Raw genomic sequence first — 25,062 nt, 5'->3', positions numbered from 1 at the left:
GTCCCCTGGCAGGGCAACGACCCAGACCCAACATCTCAGGCAGGCCTTAGGGTCTGTCTTAGAACTGCTGTGTGAGCAAGGCGTCTCCTCTGGGCCCGCCCTAGTCTGGCGACTGGGGACCCACGCAGGAGGAGGACGAAGCGCTCGTCCGCGAAGCGCTCACCTCGCCAAAGCCTGGGACCAGAGAGCCGCGCCTCCCCGCCGGCGCAGGCCCAGCGGGGAGCGTCCTGAGCGCCCCGGCCCTCCCGCGGGGCCTGGCGCTTTAAGAGCGGTGTTATTTGCATGACCCCGCCCAGGCCCCGCCCAGGTCCGGCGACCGCCCGGCTGGATATTTAAATCGCGGCCCCTGGGGCGGGGCCGGCCCTGAGCGCGGTCCCGCCCGGCGCCTTCCTTCGCGGAGCGGCGACCCGAGCGCGGCCCGGCCGAGCGCGCGGAACCCCACAGACGGCGCGCCGCGCTCCTCGCACACCGCCCGGCCCCGCCGGCTCCAGCCCTGCACGCGTCGCCAAGCCCTCGGTCCCCACTGCGTCCCCGCTCCGTCCTCGCTGCGCTCCCGCTGCGTCCCCGCTCCGTCCCCGCTGCGTCCCCGCTCCGTCCCCGCTGCGCCCCCGCTCCGTCCCCACTCCCGCCCCGCTGTGCGCTGCTGCGTCCTGGCCGCAGATCCCCGGCGATGCAGCTCGCCGCCGCCTGGGCGCTGCTCTTGGCCGCGGCCCTGGGGCTCGGGGTGCGCGGGGTGCGCGGCGCGGTGGCCCTCGCCGACTTCTACCCGTTCGGCGCGGAGCGCGGCGACGCTGTCACCCCCAAGCAGGACGACGGCGGCTCGGGGCTGCGGCCGCTCTCCGTGCCCTTCCCGTTCTTCGGCGCCGAGCACTCCGGACTCTACGTGAGTAACCTCGAGCTGCGGGGGCGCCGGGGAGGGCGCTGCGCCCCGCCGCTGCCCGCCGCCCCGACTCCCGCCGCCGCCGCCAGCAACTTGGCACCGCGGCGGCCAGAGGTGGAATGAGGACAGCGCTTCCTCCCGCCGGCGGCCAAGGCCGGACAGCGGCCCGCGGGAGAGGCGGGCGGGGGTGGGGTTCGAGCTGCAGCCGGGCCACCTGGGCGAGGGGGGCGCGGCGCGCCCCGGCCGGGTCTCACCCGCCTGGAGCCTGGGCAGCGTGAGCGGACCCCCAGCGCGGTGCGGGTAGTCCTGGCCCAGTCCTGGTCCTTTCACAAACATTGGTGTGGCGGCAGCCACGTGCTTTCCGGGGCCTCGTTTCCCGAATGGGGCACCTGACCCTTTCAGTTCCTCACCGGGCCTGCCAAGGTCTCAGCCTCTCTCCTGGCCCCTTCGGCCCCGCCCCCAGTCGACACCTAAGGCGCACTGCCGGGAGGCTGGGACCCGTACCCCAGGCAGTCAGGGCAGGGCCTGCTTCTCAGCAGACGACCTCTGGGTGTGGCGGTAGCTGGGGTAGTGTCCCCTCTGGCTGTCGTTTCCCTTTCTCCCTTCCTCCTGAGTCCAGGAGCTGGTCACTCCCAGGAGTGCAAGCTCTGGGGCCAGGGGCTCAGGACAGCAGGGGGACTGCCCAGGCTGAAGGACAAGGCCCAGCGCTGGTTCAGGACAAGACACGGGTGCTGGTCCTGTGTCTGCGGCTCCCAGTGTGGGACCCTGGGCCACAGAGGGCACGAAACATTCTGTCTCATCACTGTCCTGCAGCTTTACTGTAGGAGGGCCCCTGGGCACTGGCACCCATCGTCCCCAAATCGAGGCTAGGAAGGTGTTGGGCCAGCCTGATGGCACCTCCCGTTACGTCTACCACCGTCACCCCAGCCACGACCTCGGCCATTTTCAATACCATCCACCACCACTGCCGTCAGCCCCGTCCCCCCTACCCCAACACCACCCCCTGCCGCCGCCATCCACGCGGCCTCCTGCTCTGTCAGCTCTCTCCTCCCCACCACCGCCACCACTCACATCTTTTGCACACTATGGACATCCTCACCCAGCTCTGTCCCAGTGGCCTCCGCCAACATCATGTGCTCCCTCCACCAGTGGCCACGGCACAGCCTGGCCGCGGCCTCTCCCCACACCTGTGCAGGAAGGCTTCCGCACCTGGGCAGTGGCGTTTGGTGATGGCAGTGGTGGGAGGGGCAGGCGTCCTCTCTGTAGATGCCACCCTGGGCCAGGGCTGACTTCCAGCAGTACGTGGTGGACAGCGCAGAGCTGTGCTCAGGGGCCAGAGGAGGCCCTTGCATCTTAGAAACGGGACAGCTCAGGTTGGCACCATTTTCACAGAACACCGTCAAAATGTTCCGTAAGCATCGGGGCCAGGCTCTGCCTTCCCATCAAAGTTGCAGGTGAAAATATTATTAAAATGGTGGACCCTCTTAATAGCCTCACCAAAAACATCTACCCTTGCCAAAACAACGGGGAGAAATGGCTCTAAGGTGGAAAGATCTACTAGAAAAACAAATCGTTTCATGAGAAACGAACATTATGGCCACTAACAAAACATGTATCTCCATAAAAGCTTTTTCCTAAAACAGAGAGTATCGGAAAAACACGTGCCCGTGTGGACACAGTGGGCACGCTGTGCCTTCTCCTTCTTCAGTGAGAAAGACAGTGGCATTCCTGAGGGAACGGGGCCGGGACACCCGCCTGGGACACCCGCCTGGCAGGACCGTGAGGGCGCTGTGGTCACGGAGGAGCCGGGCAACGGGCGGGAGAGGCAGGAAAGAGAAGGGAAGGTATTTGTTCCATAGCACGCGACCTGGCCAGTGCCTCCCGCGCCCATCCAGCGCCGGCACCTGGACAATCGGAGGGCAGATGGGGAAACTGAGGCTCAGAATGCCGATTCCAGGGCCTTTAGACCACCCCGTCCAGCTGTCTCCTCACCCTTCCACCTCAAACTTGGTGGGACCCAAACAGACGTCCAGCTTCCTCCCTGGACCCACTGTCGCCTTTTGCTGCCCCCCTCCTTTCCCTTGTCCCCTCATTGTCGGGGCCTTGGAAACACATCGCACTTCCCAGCGTCTGCGCGGTCCCAGCCCTGGGCCTGGCCACCATCCCCACTGGCCCGGAATGCACGTAGGGGCCTCCTGGCCCTGCCCCCTGTAGGGGCCTCCTGGCCCTGCCCCCTGAGACTGCCCGTAGGAGCACTGCCGAATGTGAATGAGATCCTGCCTCTCCTTTCAGCCCTTGCCCGCCCCTGGCCTCGAGGCTGGGTGCTTTCGCCCCCAGCACACCCTCCAGCCCCCTGTGCTCCAGCCACACAGAGCAGGCCACGCTCAGGGGTGGCGCTTGCTATTCTGCGGCAGGCGGCTCTTCCCCAGACATGCAGGTCTCAACAAGGGCCCCCCACGCCCCTCCCCCAACTCTGTCCCCGGTGCTCGCCCCTGACCCCACCTTGGTTGTTTCCTTGCTTGGTGTCCGCCTCCCGCCCGTGGACCTGTGTGTCCTGCAAGCCACATCAGGATGAACTCGTAGCATGTATTTATGTCTTCTGATAGGAGGCAGTGGACATGGCAGACACATTTCCTGGCTCTGTCCACTCAGTGCTACCCCACAGCACTGAGCACTCTCCTGGTGCTTGGCTCCTGGTTGCCAGACGTCAGTCTCCCCAGAAGGAACTAGGGCTCTGTGGAGACGACTGGGCCCAGGCAGGGAAAGTGCAGAAGGAGCTGTAAATGAAGCACATTCGAAGTAAGACGCACTCCAAGAATGGTTGGGATGTGGCAGGGGGACACAGAGGCCATCAGAGGGGCTCTCTGGCCAGACGGGGACAATCGGAGGTTGAAAAGAACAATGGCAACAGGTTTCCATCCTTTAGATAAAGAGGGAGCCAGGGAGCTGGGCTGGTAGGAGTCAACAGTGATTACACGTGCGAATGAGGGAAGCCGTGTGGGCAGCACCGCATCCAACTTCGCTTTCCAGACTCGCGCTCAGCACGTGCGCTTCCAGCACAGAGTGTCCTTGGTCGTGTGTAGAGGTCCTCATGTCTGCCCCTTGCTCTCAAGCAGCTCAGGAAATGTTGTGTGCAGGCAGACAGACAGACAGACAGACAGAGGAGGGGAGGGCCCGCACCCAGCGCACATCCGAGCGGCGTGTAGGTGTGGATCAAGTAGGAGGACGCTCCTTGCTGTGTTCTTGCAGTTTTTCTATCAAAGCGGAGTGAATGCCTGAATGTTCTCCTACTGAGAAAAGCCTTCTGTGTGTGCTGCCCAGAGCACCTGGACACACACCCGGCCCCCGGGAGGCCAGGCTGGCCAGCTGGGAACAACTCCGGGGTTCCCGCCCCTTAGCATGAAGCCAGAACTTCGGAGCTAGAAGCAAGCAGCTTGCCAAACCCTGTCCCTCCACACAACTCACCATCAGAACCTGGTGCACTCATTCTGCGTCGACGTGTTCATTCATTCATTCCACATCCTCAACCAAGCCCTTGCACTGAGGCAAGAAATAGCAGCAGTGTTTTGGTTTTAGTATTAAAATCATTTCTGGAAGCACCTTGGGGGCTCCGTCAGTTAAGCGTCCGACTCTTGGTTTCGGTGCAGGTCATGATCTCAGGGTCATGGGATCGAGCCGCACATTGGGTTCTGTGCTCAGCGTGGAGTTGGCTTGAGACTCTCTCCCTTCTCCCGCTGCCCCACCTCCCCTCTAAAACGAACTCATTTCTATTTTGTTCACTGTGCCGTCCCAGCTTCCAGAAGAGAGCTAGCTCCTGGAAGCTGCTCTGTCGATGTCTGTTGTTCGTTTTCTGATCAGTGGGTTGATACATCCATAATCCCACCATCCAAAAATAAGCACTTTCAACATTTTGCTGAAATTCTTCTTGATCTGTTTTCAAGCATACTTAGGGTCCTACACGACAAATCTGGGGCTGCCACTTCATACAATTCCTATTTCCCATATTTCTTTCACTATTTTATGCCATGAGCATTCCCCATGCCTTAAATTTGTAGAAACATGCTTTCTGGGGACCGTCTAATATTCCATCCTGTGGCTAGATCATGATTACTTGAATTGGTTGCTCCATTGAGTGTTGATTGAGTGGGTGGTCTCAGTGGTCCCCATGAATTAATGGTGCTCTGGCGCAGGTGCACCCTATCCATGCCTTTACACGGGGCTCCCGTCATCCTTTCCTTACAATAAATTCCTCCAAGTGGGATGACTGGGTCTGAAGGAATGCATCGCCCTGCTGCCCCCTGCCACCCAGAAGGGCATCCTCATTGGCACCCTCCTCTCCTGGCCCCCAGGGATGCTGCTCCCATGAGTCGGTGAGCAGGCAGCGGGGAAGGTACCAGGCTGGTTTCTCCCCATCCCTTGTCTCGGGGGGAGGGGGAGGGCAGCCTTAGAGCCTCAACATCCATAAACTGGTTCTTTACAAAGTGAGGCGAGTTGTTCCTTAAACACCTACTGTGTGCGTAGCCCCTGCCCTGCTCCCCAGCCCCAGGACTCAGCTGAGACACCAGTCTGAACTGCGCGGGCTGAGTGCAGGCGAGAGGAGTGTGCACAGGACGGGGTCCCTGGACCCAAGCCCTCCGCACAGCGGAGCAGCCCGGGACCACACTGTCCTCCGAGCTGGTCCAGGGGTAGACCAAAGCCAGCACAGTCCCTCAGACCCTTGTAGGCTACTCTGGTCAGAGGGGGCATTGGCACAGGCAGCTTCAGAGGCTTGCTAGGGACGGGGTCTGGGATGAAGCTGGGGCCCAGAGGAGTGACTACTGTCCCCAGAAGAGGGACTGGCAGGGTGAGAGTCCGGGTGTATGTGTGGAGCAGGGACACGCCAGGCTTGCATTTGGGGTGCGTCTCGACTGTGGTGGCTGTAGGATGGCAGCGGACCCCACGGGGGTGGCAGGTGGCTGAAAGGAGGCACCTCTGTCTGAGGACCAGGCCAAGGGGCAGCAAGGTCTCAGGAGAGGCAGGGAGGCAGCAGCTCAGGCGGGTGATGGGCGCAGAGGAGGAAATGGGTGCCCTGGGGCTGTGGGGCTGTATCGCACAGGGAGGCGGGTCCAGGGGCCCTGGGGGGCTGGGCTCTGGGCCTGAAGGGACACCTGGTCGTGGGGGACCCGAGGAGAGGCAAGGAGGTGGCTTTGCCGGGGGCAGGGGTGGGGGGAGTTGCCTTCTACACAAGGAAGGGGAGAGAAGAGCGCAGCAGGGACAGGGCGAGGGGCGAGGAGGCACAGGTGCTGGGACACCGGAGAGGCAGGCCCTGCAGTGGGGCCGCGGGCAGCGCGCCAAGGGGAGAGCAGAGGGTGGCCGCAGGGAGCCTCTGGAGGAGGGCCGTGGAGGGGGAGGACACCGCAGGAAGTACAGCTAGGGCTCCCAGCCCAGGAGGGCTTGGCCTGGGCGGGAGGGAGGGGGCTGAGCTCTGCCTGCCCCGTCCTCCAGGGGAACCCCCTCCCACCCCCGCCCCCTGGCCCACAGGGGGGAGGGGGGCGAGCCCCATTCTCTGCTCTTCCCCGGGAAGTGGGCCCTGAGGGTGGCTCCCTCGCTCCCCATCTGCTGGGGTCCTCCCCCCGCAGCCCCAGTTGCTGTTTCCTGAGGCCCGCTCTAGCTCTCTCCCAGCGCTCAGCCAAGGGCCAGCCTCCCCTCCTTCCCGGGCAACTGCTGGCTCTCCAGGGCTCAGACCCGCCTGGCCTGTGAGCCCCAGGGGCCCTGCCCCCTCGCTGCCCCGTAAGCCGGACTCCAGCCCCCAACTGTGCCGTGGGAGGAATCCTAATTACCCAGAAAGCCGCCAGGAAATAAAAAACATGCCTACATTTTTCAAAACAAGCTTATAAAAGGCCTCAGGGGCTTTATTGTTTTATTCTTGGCAGAGAAGTCAAAGCAGGAACCAAGGCCCCGCCCTTTTGGATATGCTGTTTGCAGAGCTGGGGTGCTGTGGCCTCGGGGTCCCTGGCCCCCCTCCAGGCCTGCCCGGCCCCGCTCAGAGCAGCCCCTCCATCCAGCAAGGGTGGCACCAGCGAGCCCTCGAGCTCCTGGCTCTGGGACCGGCCAGACACACATCACATACTTTGGGCTGGAAGTTGCCTCCAAGAGACTCTCCAGGACATTTCCGCTCTTTCCTGGTTTTATCCAAGTCGGAAATGCCACCAGTGCCGTCCCTCTGTGCTTCTCCTGGACCAGTGGGGGGCCGGCCTGGGCCTGCAGGAAAGGTGTGGGCGCCGCGTGGCCAGCCCCCACACCACACTGCACACACGCACACACTCACACACACACCCTCATACACTTACACACACACACCTTTGTACACACATGCTTACACATGCACACTCACACACTCATACACATACACATCACATGCACACTCTTGTACACACATATACACTCATATAAAATTTGTACACACACACTTATGCTCATACACCCTTACACGTATACACACACACACAGTCATATGTACACACATACTTGTACACATACACACTCATCACATACACACACTCATACACATGGGCACACACGAGCACACATGCCTGCAGGCACTGCTCCTCCCCCCCAGAGCCTCCCTGCAGTTCACAGAGTCACTGCAACTTCCTGTTGCACGGGACGGCTTCGGGGCTGCCCCAGGGACGCTGACCAGCAGCTCCCTTTGCAGGACCATTGGCCTGCTCAAGCGGACGGGAACACCCGCTCCGTGGACTGACCGTGGGCCTCTGGCCCCCGCCCGGGAGAGAAGGGTGCAGGTAGGGTGTGGAGGGTGCAACTGCCGAGCACCCACCCCTGCACTCAGTTCTGTCCACCACACAGGCCACACGAGGCAGCCTGTATACAAGTCCCACCCGGGGCTGGGACACCCAGGGGCAGCCTTGTTCCAGCAGCCAGTCCTTGCACACGAGAGAGGCAGCACCTGTGTGGGAGAGGCCTGGCTTGGGGAGACCACAGGGTGGCCACAGGGAGGCTCTGGCCAGGGGAGTCCACGGGGAGGGCCTGGGAGGACAAACCAGCAGGTCCTCCTTCCTCTCTGCTCCTGGAGTCTCCCTGCATTTTCGTGAGAGCCCCAAAGGGCTGGGTGGGTCCCCCACACAGGCCTCAGGTCTTCATGGCCAGCTGGGGCAGGGTGGCTGCTCTGGGCCCGGAGGCCCAGCAAACACCCAGGCCCACGGCAGGGTTCTGGGAAGTCAGTGGCTAAACAGCATGCGGGTGGACCCTCACTTCTCTAAGTCCCAGACGGGGATTAAAGCTATACCTCGTTCAGCTACAGGACATTCACCTGTCACAGTGGGGGGCGTCTGACGGGGAGTCTGGCTCTAACCCTCCCTCCTCGGTCTCCATATCTGCATCACGTGTTTTATAAAGTGCCCTGCCCCGAAGGAGGAGGGGGCCCTGGTGGGGGATGGGCAGGGCCACCACATGGATCCCCTCACCCCCCAGCTCCCCCCTATGGGTCTGTGGCACCCAACCCCCACCGGACGTGCAGATGTTCTCATCTGGATGAAGAAAGCCCAGTGGGGTTCCTGTCCAGGTGAGAGCGCCTGCCTGCGGCCTGCTCACACAACCCGGGGCCCCCACCCCTTCTCAGCTGTGGTCCTGGCCCCATCCTGCCCTGGCAGGGAAACAGGGCCGGCTTGTTCTGCCTCCTTCCTGGACCCCTAGGCTCTAGGCCCACACCCCTGGGGTGGGGAGGGCAGCGGCAGTCTGGGACGGGAGCAGGCCGGAGGCCTCTGCACACGCTACACACACCTGGGGGCTGGACTTGACTTCAAAGAAGAAGGAAAACTCAATGGTCTGCCTGCAGGAGCCACAGTGGGGAGCAGGCCAGCTAAGGGAGGCGGGGAGGGCAGTGCAGGCTTGTCCCACCAGCAAGTGACCCACGCCGCCTGCAGCTCCAGCCCAAGCCCAGGGGCCCCCACTGCCTGGTCTCTGCCGCTCCCATCCACAGGTGCCTTTTCCACCTGTGACTTCTCACCCTTAACTCTTTTCCTAAACACATGCAGAAGAGGAGACCCATGAAATGTGCCGCAAAAGGACAAATGCAGCGCAAGCTTCAGTGGACCCACCAACAACTTACAGCGGCCCCTAGCCCCTCCGTGCCCCTCATGATGACACCCTGGCCCCCCTTCCCTGCCCTCCCAGTACGCATCCCTAAGATCGTTTGCAATCTGTTTGATGGAAGCACGGGGAGTCCATTCTCTTGCACCTGCCTCCTTTGCTCCAGATTGTGTTTAGGGCCGCCCACCTGTGTTTGGGGTAGCGTCTTAGTTCATCTCTGCTGTTTAATTATGTGAAGAGACCACAATTGTTTGACTGTGGTGGACATTTGGAGTTCCTAGTTTTAGACTCTTCTTAACAATACTGTGTGTGAAAATTCTGGAACACATATCTGGGTATCCTCAGTGCACATTTGTATGAAGTGAGACCTTTGGGCCATGGGGTGCACCTGTCTTCAGCTGTAGTAGACCCACGGCCTGTGGGTGCTCCTGCCGCACGACACCCTGGCCAACACTTGTACCTGCCTGGCGGTTATGTACTGGTGTGTTAACATGGTTTTAACTTCCTTTTTTATCAGTGAGGCTGAACATATCTTGTATGTGTTCGCCGACCATTGCATTTTCTCGTTTGTAAAGTCCTTCCCCTCTTGTCTATGTTACCTTTTTCCTGTTGATCTGTGGGAGTTCTTGACACACCCAGGTCACAAACACTAAATTTCTCCTCCCGTTCTGTGCCTTATTTCACTCTCTTTAATGGCATCTTTGGGGGAATAGATGTTCTTAATTTTAATATAATAAAATGTGTCCGTCTTTGTTTTTATGGCTAGAGGGTTTTGTGCCTTATTTTAAAAATCACCCCCAAAAGTCAGGAATATATTCTCCAACAGTGTTGTTGCTGAAGTGTTTTGTCATTCACAATGAGGTGTCGAACACACCTGGAGCTGGGCTCTGTGTGTGGCACAAGATCCAAAGTACAGGGTCCCGGCTCAGGAAAGAAGCGCGCTGCTCCACAGCGCCCCTGCTGTCTGGACGAGTGTCCTGCGCGGGGGTTGTCTCCCGGCTCTCCAGGGCGGGGGCATCATGGGCGAGCTCCGGGGCTGTCACAGCAAGCCCATCTGTCCTGTTCTTCTCGAGAGGATCTCGGTCATTCTTGGCATTGCATTTTCGTATAAAATTTGGAATTGGCTTATCGAGTTACACGCATACACAGACACACACTTGTTGGGATATTTTTGAGACTGCATTGAACAGATAGATGCATGTGGGAGAACACGGGTGTCTTTACAACACTGAGTCATGCAATCCAGGAACATGCTGTGCTTCTGTGTTTATTGAGGTCGTCTTTAATGTTTTCAATCAAGTTTTAGAATTGATTGCAGAGGAGTCTTGTGCATCTTTTGTTAAATTCATTCTGAAGTACTTGATATTTTTAAACTGTTGTTAATGGTGTCTTTAATTTCTACTTATTGCTGGTATGTAGATTCATGGTTGATTATTTTTACATTTTCTAATTTTATATTTAACAACCAAACCAAGCATCTTATTAGTTTTACTAAATGATCTGGGGATTCTTTCAGATTTTCTACAACCACGTTCATATTGCACGCAATTCACGGCAGCTGTGTTCCTCTCTGTCCAATCTTTTTACTTTTTGATTCATTTTTTTGCCTTGCTGTGTTAGCTCAGGTCTCCACTGCATTGTCTAGTGGAAATGGTGTTAGCAGGATCCTTATCTTGTTCCCAATCTCAAAAAGAAACTTCCATATTTCACCATTAAACACAACGTTTGTTCTTGTTTATTTTGAAGACACCCTTGATCAGATTAAGGGTGTTCCCTTATATTCCTAGTATTCTGAGAGTTTCTCTCACAAGTGGATGTTGACTTTTATTAAATGCCATCTCTATATCTAGTAAGGTGATCATGTGATTTTATCCCTTAATCTGTTAAATTGATTATTTAAACCGATGAAATTAATGGTTTTCCAATGTAAAGCCTAGCTTGTATTCCTCACAAAAATCCAACTTGGCGGGACGCCTGGGTGGCTCAGTCAGTTAAGTGTCTGCCTTCGGCTCAGGTCATGATCCCAGGGCTCTGGGATCCAGTCCTGTGTCAGGCTCCCTGCTCAGCAGAGAGCCTGCTTCTCCCTCTGCCTGCCACTCCCCCGTTTGTGCTCTCTCGCTCTGACAAATAAATTAATAAAATCTTAAAAAAAAAAATCCAACTTCGGGGGGCACTTGGGTGGCTCAGTTGGTTGAGCATCTGACTCTTGGTTTCGGTTCAGGTCATGATCTCTGGGTCAGGAGATTGAGTCCCGCCTCGGGGTCCATCCTCAGCGTGGCATCTGCTTAAGACTCTTTCTCTCCCTCTCCCTCTGCCCTTCCCCCTGTTTACGCTCTCTCTCTCTCTCTCTCTCTCTCTCTCTCTCTCTCATTCTGTCTCTCTAAAATAAATAAATAAATCTTTTTTAAAAATCCAACTTGGTAGTGATGAATTGTTTCTCCTATTTATATATTGCTGGATTCAGTTTGCTAATTTATTGAAGATTGTTGGCAACTTTTGGCGTCAGTGAGATTGGCCTGCTGTTCATCCAGGTACTGGCCGTGTTGATCTGAGTAGCACGATTGTGTCAGTCTCGTGAAATGGATTCTTCTAGTTAGAAGGGCTGATGTATTTCTGGAGTTTTTCCTTACATGTTTGCTGGAACTCACTGGTGGTGCCGTCTGGAGCTAGAGTTTCCCTGGGGGAGTTTGTGCCAATTCAATGTCTTCAATAATTATATATATAAAAAAAATAGGTTTTCTAATTCTCCTCACATTTGGTAAGTTGTGTTTTTCTAGGAAAATTTCCAATTTATGTACAATTTCAAGGTTGTTATAACATGAAACTGTGGAGGTCTGGGATTTGCGGTGCCCTCCTCCCTGGCTCATGTTAGCCTGTTACGGGTTTGGGCGTGCTGGCCGGAGACCACAGACTCCTGGTTTGGAAGCATAGACCCTGCACCTCACGGTGCAGCAGGCAGCAGAATCCAGTTGTGTCCGCATCGGTGCCTCTTGCTCCCCGAGTCCCACGGGGAACAGAGGGGCCCCCACTGTGGGCGTGTGTCACGGCCAAGAAACACTGAGCTTGGGGAAACCTGCCCTCTGTCCGCAAGGGACACAACACTTGATCCCTCAAGGCTGATCTCTGCAAACACAGCCCTGAGATACAGCCCAGGGAGAGCAGACTGAGCTTGCATTCTTGGCATACCCAGCAAAAACACGCAAGGCACTCAGGACCCATGGCAGATTGCCTCTCCCCACAATCCACCTCCTCGGCCCCACGTGTTCTTGGCCAAACTCAAATTTTCACATGGCTCTGCCATTCCATCCGTCACTCCGATTAGTCAGACCGCAGAGGCCAGGACCAAATTGGTGTGATTGGGCTCACAATGCATTTAACTAAGGCTACTACACACTGGGCTCTGAGCAGCGACAGGATGTCCCGCAGTGGGGACCTCTGCCTGGCCCCTAAGCCGCAGGTGCAGCAGCTGCACATCAGTCCGAGAGGCCAGTGGGTCTTATTTCAGCCAGGATGTTGCCTAAGGCCAGGCTATTGTCCATCGTGACCCACGCGAGGAGTTCAGACTGCCCTGCTAATCTCTGACGCCACCACCGATAATTACAGAGGCGGTAAATGGACCAAATAGGTGACTCCCATTAGGGCGACCCTCTCACCCTGCTTCACCGGGAGGGAAACTTCCGGGTCTCAGCACTGGAAGGCCCAGGAGCCCCCTTGGTCTCAGGCGGATGGGGATGGTTGACCCCCTCCCCTCCACCCCCTTGGACGGACATTCCGTGGCTCACCCTCCCCCCCACACAAACATACGACCCGAGAGGAACAGACCCCTTGGGTTTGAAATTTGACGCTGACTTGATTTGGATCTCTGCCACACGGTCCGACTGAGGTCTGTGGGCCATGTCCCGGAGCGTTTGCCGCCATGTTCACCACACAGAGCATAACCCAAGGCCAAGCATGAACTTGTGTTGGAAAGACTGAAACAAGGCTGTGCTCTGTGTTTACACATTTTTTGTGTCAGCAGAATCATTTGTGATTGGCTGCGTCCTGGGGATTTTTCCATTTTTCTAGCGCACAAACAGGGATGCAAGCCCAGCACAGGGCAGGTGGCCCCCACAGGTGCTGCCGGATGCAGGGAGGCCATGGGGGATTTGCCAGGTGCTGGATCTAGGGGTGAAGAATCATCACGCTTCCCGATGCCTGAACCCCCAGGTCTGAGGTGGTCCCTGCCCGGTGCCAGGGTGGGTCGCTCCCTCCACAGTGTGCCCGACCCTAGTGCTCACCTTCTCCCCACTCCCCTACTCACACACCGACCTCTCACCTGGAGGGTTTAGGAACAAAAGAAACAGGGGCATTTGAGTGAAATGTATACTGACCCATTACAGCCCCCACGGACCACCAGAGATGACAGTGAACAGCGTACTCAACCAAGTGACCTGTGTCTCCATGACTGAGGAGCGTCTTGGTCCAACAAGAAAATCCAGGTGGCTGAGCCAGAGTTTCGTTCGAACCCGGAGGCCCGTCAGCCAGGCTGCCCCTACTAGATGCGCCCACTGGGGCTGGCCTGTGCTGTTGTTAGGGGAGAGAGAGGTGCGCCCTTGTGCCCAGGAGCAATGCGGAATCCCCAGCTTTCAGCATAGGCCTCCACAACCCTGTATCAGTCTCCTCCCTTTTGCCCTGGCCATTACCAAAGGGCAGCCAAGAGGAGGCGAATCCTGGCTGGGGACGGCCACATTCAATGAGCAAGCTGCCTGGCCGTTATGCAGAGCAGGGCCTCGGGCGGCAGAGGCGGAGGTCTCTGGGGTGGAGTTTGGGGAGGCTGATCCAGGGCTCGGCAACGCCAGGTGCCAGTGGATGGTGGAGGGCATGGAACGGTCACTGGACACTTGTACCACCGCGCGGTGGCCCGTGACATAGAGGGAGGGTCTCTACCAGGCACGAATGACCCAGAAAACCACTGTAGGGATATGGTGGAGTGCTGGTCAGGCTGCAATCAGCAATATCAGCACCGAGAAAAGTGAGATCCCCCACTGGGCCTTGGAGGGGTCAGTGGTCCTTCCCAGCAAGACAGAAAGCGGGCCAGCTTCCATGGGAGATAAGCCTGGTGGGCGGTAGGAGCTTCTGCACCAGCAACACCCAGGCCTTTCCTTCCGGCAGGTGCCGGCAGTGGCTGGGATGCCATCTCTGGTATAAGGAGGGGTTCCCAGAGGCAGCATCTGCCTGGGAGAGGCCTCCACCAGTGGCCTGGTCCCCATCGGTCCCATCGGAGAATGCCCCTCCCGTGGGCCCTTCCAAAAGTGACCCAGACTGCACCCAATGGCTGCAGTGTGTGCCCAGGCTCGCAGGCCCCAAGCATGGGCTGTGCCCTTCCAGGTGGCAGACCGTTGGCAGTTGGGAGCCAGCAGGCTTTTTCAGCATTGGCTTTCTGGCGGGAGGGCTGTCTCCATACTGAGCTCTGAGCGGCCATGGGCAGGGTGAGCAGTGCCCCCCGTGCCCAGCAGACTGGCAGTCCATATAGGACAGCCCAGGAACCCAGCCCAAGGTCTGTTTGGGTATGGCCCTTGAGCTAAGAATGTTGTTGATATCTTTAAAGGGCTATAAAAACAAAAACAAAAGAGCAAAGAAGAGTATGTGATGGAGACTGTATGTGGTCCCCAGAGCCAAACATATTTACTGTCTGGCCCTTCACGGAACAGTCTGCTGACCCTCAACTAGACCATTTGCAGCAACCCAAAGGTCAGTAAAAAACCGGGCGTGACTAATCAAGAGTCCCTTCTCGGCCAGGAGCACTGGCTGACCTTTCCACAGGCTTCCCTGTTAGAGCTGGGGCTGCTTCTGGAGCTGGGGCTCCTGGGGACGGCATCAGGCTCCAGCTCAGCTGGACCATCAGCAAACCAGGCAGGTTTTCAGGGGACGCTCAGGGGACCCTCTGTGACTGGAGGACCCCCTGAGCCAACGGCTTTACTTGGGACACTGGAGTGAAAGATGAGGTCCCCAAAAGGGTAGCTGCCATTTTTTACGTAAAACCAAGATGACTTAATGTCTGTGCCATTTCTATTTGGCCACCCACCCTGTTGGGCCCTTCCCTGGTTACTGGTCAAGTTCAAGTTGACCCACCCCTAATGGGGATCTTGAGCCAGAGTCATAAGGCCCCCATGCATCACCCTGGCTTCTGCAAGCTCTCTGCTGGGCCCTGCGTCAGGCAGGGGGTGCTGCTGGCCTGGTGACTCCTGGACTCCCCCAGTTTCTGCAGAAGAGCCTGGAGGTAGGGCTGTGGTTCTCTCTTCTCTCTCAAGTGCAGCAATCCCCAGAAGGAGAAGCCCCAACACTTCCCAGCAGAATGGCAGGCAACAGTGACACACTCAGACCCCACCCACGCGGTCCCTTAAGCTTCCTGTCCCCACTGCAACCTTGTCTTCCCCTTACAGGAGCACTGCGCATGAGTCAGGGGACCATGTTCTCTGCCTCGGGGGGCCCAAGGAGTGGGGTGGCATGCACAAGGGAGGCCACCCTCTCGTGTAGCCTTTAGCTCTGGGCTGATGCCCGCACCCCAGCCTTGCTCGCTCCCTCCCTCCTTCCACTTAGATGTAATTCACATACCATACAACTCACTCTCTTACAACTCAATGGCTTTTCATGTATTTAGAATTGTAGTTCATCACAATTTTAGAACATTCTCCTTACCTCCAGAAGAAACCCTGTACCCCTCAGTTGTCATTCTCCAGCCCCCCAATTCTGCCCCGACCTAGGCAATCACTAATCTACTTTCTATTTCTATTAATTTGCCTATTCTGTACATTTCATATAAATGGAATCATACAGTTTATGGTGTCTGGTTTCTCTCACTTAAGGTAACATTTTCAAAGTTCATGCATGTTGTGGCGTGGATCAGTATTCCAGTCCTTTTTATGGCTGAATAATATTCCATTTATCTTTACCCATGGGTTAGTTCATGGACACAGGCACTGGCCCCACTCTTTGGCTATTGTGAATGATGCTGTAGTGAACATTTGTGTGCAGGTTTCCTTGTGGACATGTTTTCTCTCAGGTATGTGTGGATATACCACTAGCATGGAATGGTTGATGCCCAGAGTTATGCTCTGTTTAACCATCTGAGGTACTGCCAGAATTTTCCAAAGCGGCTGCACCATTTTACATCCCACTTACAGTGTATGTGGGCTCCGCTGCCTTTACATCCTCTCCAACACCTGTTATTGCCCATCTGTTTCCATTCCAGCCATCCTAGTGGGTATGACATGGTACCCAGCTATGGTTTTGGTTTGCATTTCCCTGATGGTTAATGATGCTGAGCATCTTTTCATGTTATTTGTATATCTTTTTGAAGAAATGCCTATTCGCTATTCAAGTCCTTTGCCCATTTTTTATTGTGTTATTTTTTATAAGAGTTTTAAGTTCACAGCAAAATTGAGAGGAAGATACAGACATTCCCCATATACCCCCACAGGCACAGCCTCCCCATTATTAACCTCCCCCACCAGAGTGGTACCTTTGTCACAATCGATGAACCTACATTAACACATCATAGTCACCCAAAGTCCATTGTTCACATTAGGACTCACTCTTGGTGTCGTGCACTCTGTGGGTTTGGACAAATATATAGTGACATGTATCCAACCGTATGGTATCGTACAGAGTATTTTCACTGCCCTAAAAATCCTCCGTGCTTCACCTGTTCCTCCCTCCCTCCTCACCCCTGGCAACCACTGCTCTTTTTACTGTCTCCATAGTTTTGCCTTTTCCAGAACATCATATAGTGGACATCACAAAGTATACAGACTTTTCAGATTGGCTTCTTTCACTTAGTAATATGCATTTAAGGTTCTTCCATGTCTTTTCATGACTTGAAAGCTCACTTCCTTTTAACACTGAGTAATACTGCATTGTCTGGATGTACCAAAATTTATCCATTCACCTACTGAAGGACATCTTGGTTGTCTCCAAGTTTGGGCGATTATGAATGAAGTTGCTATAAGCATCTGTGTGCATGTTTTTGTATGGACATAAGTTTTCGACTCCCAGTTAAATACCAAGAAGTGCAATTGCTGGATCCTATGATAAGAGTATGTTTTATTTTGTGAGAAACTATCAAACTGTCTTCCAAAGTGGCTGCCATTATGCATTCCCACCAGCAGTGAATGAGAGTTCCTGTTGCTCCACATCCTCAGCCACATTTGATGGTGTCAGTGTTCTGGATTTTGGCCATTCTAAGAGGTGTATAGTGGTGTCTCATTTTTTTAATTTGATTTTCCCTGGTGACATATGATGTGGAGCATCTTTTCATGTGCTTATTTGCCATTTGTATGTATTCTTTGGTGAGGTGTCTAAGGTCTTTGGCCCATATTTTGATCAGGTTGTTTTGTTTTTTTATTGTTGAGTTTTAAGTGTTCTTTGTATATTTTGGGACAACAGTCTCTATCAGATATGCCCTTAGAGCAAGTATTTTCTCCTGTAAGTCCACTTTGTGACTTGTTCTCTCACTCTCTTGATACTGTCTTTCACAGGGTAGAAGTTTTTAATTTCAGTGAAGTCAAGCTAATCAGTTACTTCTTTCATGGATCATGCCTGTGGTGTTATATCTAAAAAGTCATCACCAAACCCAAGGTCATTTAGATTTCTCCTACGTAAACTTCTAGTTTTATGGCTTTGTGCCTTGCATTTAGGTCTATGATCCATTTTGAGTTAAATTTTGTGAGGAGTCACAAAATCTAGAGTCTGTGTGTGTGTGTGTGTGTGTGTGTGTGTGTGTGTGTGTGTGTGTGCGCGCGCCCAGTTGTGCCGGCATCATTTGTTGAGAAGGTGATCTTTGCTCTATTGTATTGCCTTTGTTCCTTTGTCAAAGACCAGCTGACTGTATTGATGAGGGTCTACTTCTGGGCTCTCTATTCTGATCCACTGGTCTATTTTTCTGTTCTATCACCAATGCCACGCTGTCTTGATTGCTGTAGCTTTCTAGTAAGTCCTGAAGTCAGGTAGTGTCAGTCCTCCAGCTTTGTTCTCCTCCTTCGGTATTGTGTTGGCTATTCTGGGTGTTTTCCTTTCCATATAAATTTTAAATCACTTGATTGATTTCCACAAGATAATTTGCTGTTATTTTGATTGGGACTGCATTGAATATATAGATCAAGTAGAACTGACATCTTGAAACACTGAGTCTCCTTATCCACAAACATGAAATATCTCTCCATTTATTTAGTTTTTCTTAGGTCTTTTTCACTAGAGTTCTGTAGTTTTCCTCATACAGATTTTGTACAGATTCCATTAAATGTATAGCTAAGTATTTCATTTTGGGTAGTGCTAATGTAAATGGAATTGTTTTTAATTTCAAATGCCCCTTCCTTGTTCTTTGCTGGTGTTTAAGAAATTGATTTTTAGGAATTAATTGAGAATATCCCCATCTTAACAACAGTGTTATGGCATCTGATTCATGAGCATGAGATGTTTTTCCATTTATTTAGATCTTCTTAATTTCTTTCAACAATATTTTGTAGTTTTTAGTGTACAAGTCTTGCATCTCCTTGGTTAAATTTATGCATAAGTATTTTATTCTCTTTGATGCCATTATAAATGGAATTGTTTTCTTGATTTCATTTTTGGGTCATTCATTGTACTGTATAGTAATACAATTAATACTTACATGTTTATCTTATATTCTGCAACCTGCTGAACTCACCGATTGCTTCAAATAGTTTTTTGGGGGATTCCTTAGGATTTTCTATATAATAGGTCATATCATCTGCAAACAGAGGCAGTTTCACTTTCTTTCTAGAGTGAATGCCATTTATTTAATTTTCCTGGGAACCCCTTTCTGTTTGTTGCATACATGTCACCATAGCTTTCCCCCGCAGTCCTCTGAGCCTTCAGCCAGCCCTGCACCTGGCACCACCTTCCCCTAATGAACCAAGTAGGGTGGCAGCTTGGGTGCCTGTAACCAACAGAGCTGTAAAAGTTTGAGTCCTTCCCCTCTCTCAAGTCCCCTGCCAGACTTGGCTTCTTCCTTCAAGCAGCTGAAGTCAGGATGGAGGAGGGAGCAAGGATCCAGGGACGCAGCGGAAGACAGTGACCACCAATAAGCAAGGCTTTGCATTTGCCACTCACACAGCTCAACAAAATGACCTTCAATGTTTCTGGTCCCCTCAAAATTCTAAATACAAAACAGAACAAAACTCTAAATCCTCATTGCTGGAACCATTTCTTTCAGCTTTGAGAATCTTTTGACTCAAGTCATCAAGGCCCTTCTGCTTTTTCATTGGGGCATTGAAGGGTCGCTGCCCCATTGTCATAAGAACCAAAGCTCGGATCAGACGGCTTGTTTCAAGCCTACCTCTCACTGCTCAACTTTATTAACAGGTAAAACAGTGGCATCCTCACTCCCCACACCCTACTCCCCCAACGCCCCCACTTGTGGAGAACATTACCTGCTTGGATCCTGCGGAGTCTTCTCAGTTTCCCCTGACCCAGTCCATGGAAGCCCTTATCCTTCCTCTTCCAGAAACTCATTACTCTGTTATGCTAACATCCTTTCCTCCTTTGTTTCTTCTTAACCCAGTTTCAGTGAGCTGCATTTTTTCTAGAAATTTTTCCATTTCACCTAAAATTTTCAATTGATTGTTATTATAAAAGTATTTATAATATTACCTTATTATCTTTTTAACAATATTAAGATATGAAGTCAATTTTCTTTTCTAGTACTGATATTGGCAATTGATACCTTCTCTTATTTACTTAACCAATTCCACCAGAAGTTGATCTATTTTACTAGTAGTTTAAATAAACCAAGCTTTAGTTTTGTTGATTCTTTTTCAGTGTTTGTTTTCTAGTTCATTAATTGTGCTCTTAATTTTTTATTTTTCACTTCCCCTGGGTTTTTGTCGTTGTTGTTTATTTACTGTATGTGGATTATTTACTAACTTTTTGGTTTATTCACTAAGTATACATACTAACATAAGCATGCAAGGCTACAAATTCCCCTTTAAGTTCTGCTTGCACCACACTCTCACAAGTTTTTGCTAAATGGTACTTTTGTTGTCTTTCAGTCCAAAGTTATTTATATTTCTTAATTTCCATACACATAGAAATTTCCTACCTTTTGGGGGTTAATATTTTTAGTATATTTACACTGTGGCCAGAGAATGAACTCTGTATTTTTTGCAATCACTTGGAATTTGTTGACACTTGCTATGTGGTCAGTATATGGTAAATTTTTAAGATAATATTCTATTTGTGTTATCTATTAGGTCACTTATTATTTACATTGCTCAAATTTTCTGTATTCTGACAGATTATTTTGTCTGCCTAGTCTATTTTACTAGAGAAGGTATGTTAAAATGCTCCACTATGATTATGAATTGACCTATTTCTTTTTGTCAGTTTTTCACTTATATATGTTGAGACCTTATTAGATATATAAAAATGCAAAACTGTTATATCTTCCTTTATTATTATGAGGTGGCCCTCTTTGTCTCTGGCTATACTTTTTGCCTTATGATCTGTTTTGTCTGATAATAATGTAACTATAAACTATAGGTTTTCTTTGGTTAGCATTTGGATAGTATATATTTTAACCAGAACATCTAATTCATTTTCATTTAATGCATGACTGATGGAGTTGTGTTTCAACCTACTATCTTCTGTGCTAATGGTTCCACTTACTTTATATTCCCTTCCCTCTCCTTCTTGCCATCTTATATGTCAAGTATTCTAATCATTCAGTCATATCCCCTCTGTCAGTTAGGACTATATACACTGTTTCTATTCTTTTGGTGATTATCCTAGGTAGTACAATAGTCATTTTTACTTATCAATATTCACTTATAAGTTAACCAATGCCTTTATCCTTTTCCTGGAAAATACAGTGAGCTTGGAACACTTTAATACTCTCCCAATTTATAGGATATTATCATGAAATTTAATTCTACAGATTTTTTTTACACAATTCCACAAAGTTTTATTTATATTATTTCTTTATATGGTCAGTGTTCATTTAGATTTATTCTCATACCTTCTGTTTTAATCTGTTCTGGCTGCTCTAACAAAAATGCCATAGACTGGGTGGTTTAAACAACATTTATTTCTCACAGTTCTGAAGTGGGAAGTCCAAGATCAAGGGGCTGGCAGATTTAGTGTCTGGTGAAGAACCACTTCCTGGTTAATAGACTGCCGTCTTCTTGCTGTGTCCTCACACATCAGAAGCAAAGAGGGAGCTCTCTGGGCTCTCTTTTATAATCTCCTCCATGAGGGCTCCACCTTCATGACCTAATCTCTTCCCACAGGCCCCGCCTCCTAATGCCATCACAGTGGGGGTCAGGTTTCAACATAAGAAGTTTGGGGAGGGCGCCTGGGTGGCTCAGTTGGTTGGGCGGCTGCCTTCGGCTCAGGTCATGATCCTGGAGTCCCGGGATCGAGTCCCGCATCGGGCTCCCTGCTCAGCGGGGAGTCTGCTCCTCCCTCTGACCCTCTTCCCTCTCGTGCTCTCTATCTCTCATTCTCTCTCAAATAAATAAATAAAATCTTTAAAAAAAAAAAAAAAGAAGTTTGGGGAGACACAGACATTCAGTCCATAGCACCTTCTTTGCCCTTTTTTCCTTCTTGCATCTCTGACTTTACATTTCCCTTTGATCTGAATTTCTTTCATGTGGGTCTGCTATTTAGTTATTATTTACTTATTTATTATTTATCTGAATTACCTTTGTTTTGCCTTCAGTAATAAAGGCTATTTTGTCTGGGTATAAGATTATGTTAGCAGTTATTTTCTTTCGGCACATTAAGATATGATCCCACTGTTTTCTAGTTCCCATCATTTCTTGTGAGGAATCAACTGTCACTCTACCTGTAGGGCCCTTGACGGTAATGTATGTTTTCTCCTTTTACAATAGCCTCCCCATCATTCGTTTTCTGCATTTCTAGCAGTCATTTGTTGTTGCTTTACTTTTTTTTCCAGCTAGGGAATCACTGGGACTGTTGAATATGTGGCCTGGTGTCTTTCATAGGTTCTAGAAATTCTCAGCCATTGCCTCTGTAGCTCCTTACCCTCTGGTACTCCAAACCATACATTTATTTGATCATCCTACTGCTTCACATAAGTCTTATTTTTTCTTCTCTACTCTCCATCTTTCTGTCTCTGTTCTAAATTCCACAGTTTCTTCTGACCTATCTTCTAGTTTCAGTTCACTTGTTCTTTCTTCAGTTGCTTCAAATCTGCTCTTAAATCCATCTACTTAGTTCTTAATTTGTTATTTACTTAAAGTACTAGAATTCCTATTTAGTTCTTTAAAATGGCTTTTTAAAAGGTAATTTCCACCCTGATTTTTTTAACTCACCCCTTTTTAAAACAGTATTATTTATTTAAAGTAATCTCCACACCCAACGAGGGGCTCGAATTCATGACCCTGCTATCAGGAGTCACATGCTCTACTGACTGATCCAGCCAGGTGGCCCCCCAGCCCTTTTTTAAATCAATTTTTTGTATTATGGACAATACACATAATATAAAATGTGCCATCCTAACCATTTTTAAGTGTACAGTTCCGTGGTATTAAGGACATTCATATTGTGCAGTCATCACCACCTTCCACCGCCAGACTCTTTTTGTCTTGTAAATGTGAAATTCTGTCCCCGTCAGAGGCTCCCACATTCCCCCTCTCCTCCCACCCCTGGCCACCCCCATTCTACTTTCTATGAATTTGACTACTCTAGATCCCTCATAGAAGTGAAATCATAGCATTTGTCTTTTTGTGACTGGCTTATTTCACTATGTGTAATGTCCTCAAGGTTCATCCATCTTGTAGCACGCGTCAGAATTTTCTTCCTTTTTAAGGCTGAATCATATTCCATTGTATAGATAGACCACATTTGCTTACTCATTCATGCACTGGTGGAAGTTGGGTTGCTTCCACCTTGGGACTGTCATGCATAATGCTGCTATGAATATGGGTATACAAATATCTTTTGGAGGTCCTGCTTTCAATTATTTGGGGTATTGTGGATGAATTGTGTGCCACCCAAAATTCATCTGTTGAATTCCTACACCCGCAATGTGATTGTATTTGGAGATAGAGCCTTTACGGAGGTAATTAAAGTTATATGAGGTTGTATGAGTGGGGTCCTCATCTGATAATAAGAGGGAGAAACACCAGAGAGCTCTCTCCCTCCTCATGTGCACACAGAGGAAAAGCCAAGTGGTGACACAGCATGGAGGAAGCCATCTACAAGCCAGGAAGAGAGGCCTCACTAGAAACCAACTCTGACGGCCCCTTCGCCTTGCATGTCTAGCTCCAGAACTATAAGAAAACAGATTTCTGTTGTTTAAGCCACTCAGTCTGATATTTTGTTACGGCAGCCCTAGCAGACTAATACAGAAATAGAATTTCTGGATCATATGGTAATTCTATTTGCAATTTTTTGAGAAACTGCCAACTGTTCTCCACAGTGACTGTGCCGTTTTACATTTCCACCAGCAGGGCACAAGGGTCCCAGGTTTTCCATATCCTTGCCCACACTTGATCTTTTCTATTTTTTTGATAGTATCCATCCTGATGGGTGTGGGGTGGTAGCTCATCGTGGCTTGGGTTTGCATTTCCCTAATGATTAGTTATGTTGAACAACTTTTCTTGGGCTTATTGGCCATTTGTATATCTTCTTTGGAAAAATGTTATTGAAGTCTTTTGCCCATTTTTTAACCAGGTTGTTTTTGTTGTTGTTGTGGAGTCATAGGAGTTCTCTTTATCTTTAGGATATTAATCCCTTATTAGATATATGGTTTGCAAATATTTTCTCCCATTCTGTGGGTTGCCTTTTTACTCTGCTGATAGTGTCTCTTGAGGCAAAAAGTATTTTTAATTTTGATGAACTCCAGTTTGTCTTTTTTTTTCTTTTGTTGTCTGTGCCTTTGGTGTCATATCCAAGAAATCATTGCCAAAACCAATGTCATGAAGATTTTATCCTATGTTTTCATGTTTAGGTCTTCAATCCATTTTGAGTAATTTTGTAATTTTTGAAAAATGGATACCCATTTTTCCCAGCACCATGTGTTGAAAAACCTGTCCTATGTTGATTGCTCTAGGCACCCGGGATGGAAATCATTTGACCCTATATGTGACGGTTTATTTCTGGGCACCCTATTCTCTTCTGTTTGTCTAAATTTCTATCTTTGTGCCGGTGCCACACTGTTTTGCTACTATAGCTTTGCAGTAAGTTTTGAAAGCAGGAAGTCTAAGTCCTCCCGCTTTGTTCTTCTTTTCCAAGATTGTTTTGGCTGTTCTCTTGACAAAATTTAAAGTCTGCATTTTCTTGGAACACAGTAAACTTAGCTATTTTATAGTCTTTGGTAATTCTGATGTCTGAAGTTTCTCTCATTTCTGCTTATTCTTCTTAGTGGTGTCTTGCTTCCTTGCGTGCCCGATTATCTTTGACTGTGTCTGGGTTTTGTATTTGAAAAATTATTTATACAAACAGCTTGAGGCCTAAGATGATGCCATCTTCTGCCAGAGAGGGTTTTCTTTGCTTCTGCCTGGAACCTTGGACTGCTACCCGTCGGGAGCCACCTTAAACCAAGTCCAGGTTTGAGGAGCCCTGGATTGCTCAGGGGAGGGCACAGTGGAGTGTGAGGCTGCACAAGGACTGTGTACTTCAAGTTCACCCCGCTTAATGTGGGGGCTTATCCCCACCACTGAGTGAGCTCTGAGCTTCGATGTTTCTCTCCCTTTCCCTCTATGAGGCTACTAAAACTGCAGTTCTCCTTTGCAGCTGTTGCTTGTGAATTTGCAGAGGCACTCACGGGGGAAGGAGCTTTGAGTGCCAGGCTCACCTCCAGTCCTTCCCTGTCCTCATTTTGGAATCGAAACACTGAAACTCCCTCACTTGCTTGTTTGCTCTTTTGTGTCTTTCCGAAAAGAGGTGTGCTTATCTGTCTTTTGTATTGGTCTGGATTACAGAGCCGGCTCTCACCTAAAGGGGAAGTCCAGAGGGTCTTTTCTAAAAGCACAGTTCTGACCACAATCCTACCAGGAGCAAATCATGGCAGTCTAGAGCCCAGCTCTGTGACCATTAATTCATTCAAGGCTGTCCAGCATCCTGGAGGCAAG

The 25,062-nt window shown here is 50.8% G+C and overlaps 1 protein-coding gene across 2 annotated transcripts in view; it reads left to right on the top strand.

Annotated features, from left to right (window-relative positions):
* The first annotated feature begins 670 nt into the window (after positions 1 to 670).
* Positions 671 to 25,062, top strand: part of SNED1 (sushi, nidogen and EGF like domains 1) — an 85,518-nt gene continuing 61,126 nt past the window's right edge. For both annotated transcript variants that reach the window (XM_028105201.2, XM_028105200.2), the window contains exon 1: positions 671 to 883. In XM_028105201.2, the coding sequence (XP_027961002.1) occupies positions 671 to 883 (213 nt within the window). The remainder of the gene's footprint in view (positions 884 to 25,062) is intronic.

Source organism: Eumetopias jubatus, unplaced genomic scaffold (assembly GCF_037043125.1).
Source record: "Eumetopias jubatus isolate StellerSeaLion01/CBP00866 unplaced genomic scaffold, mEumJub1_p1.0 scaffold_3, whole genome shotgun sequence".
NCBI classification, from domain to species: Eukaryota; Metazoa; Chordata; class Mammalia; order Carnivora; family Otariidae; genus Eumetopias; species Eumetopias jubatus.
Note: the sequence above shows the minus strand (reverse complement) of the source record. Positions and strands in the feature narration are given on the sequence as shown.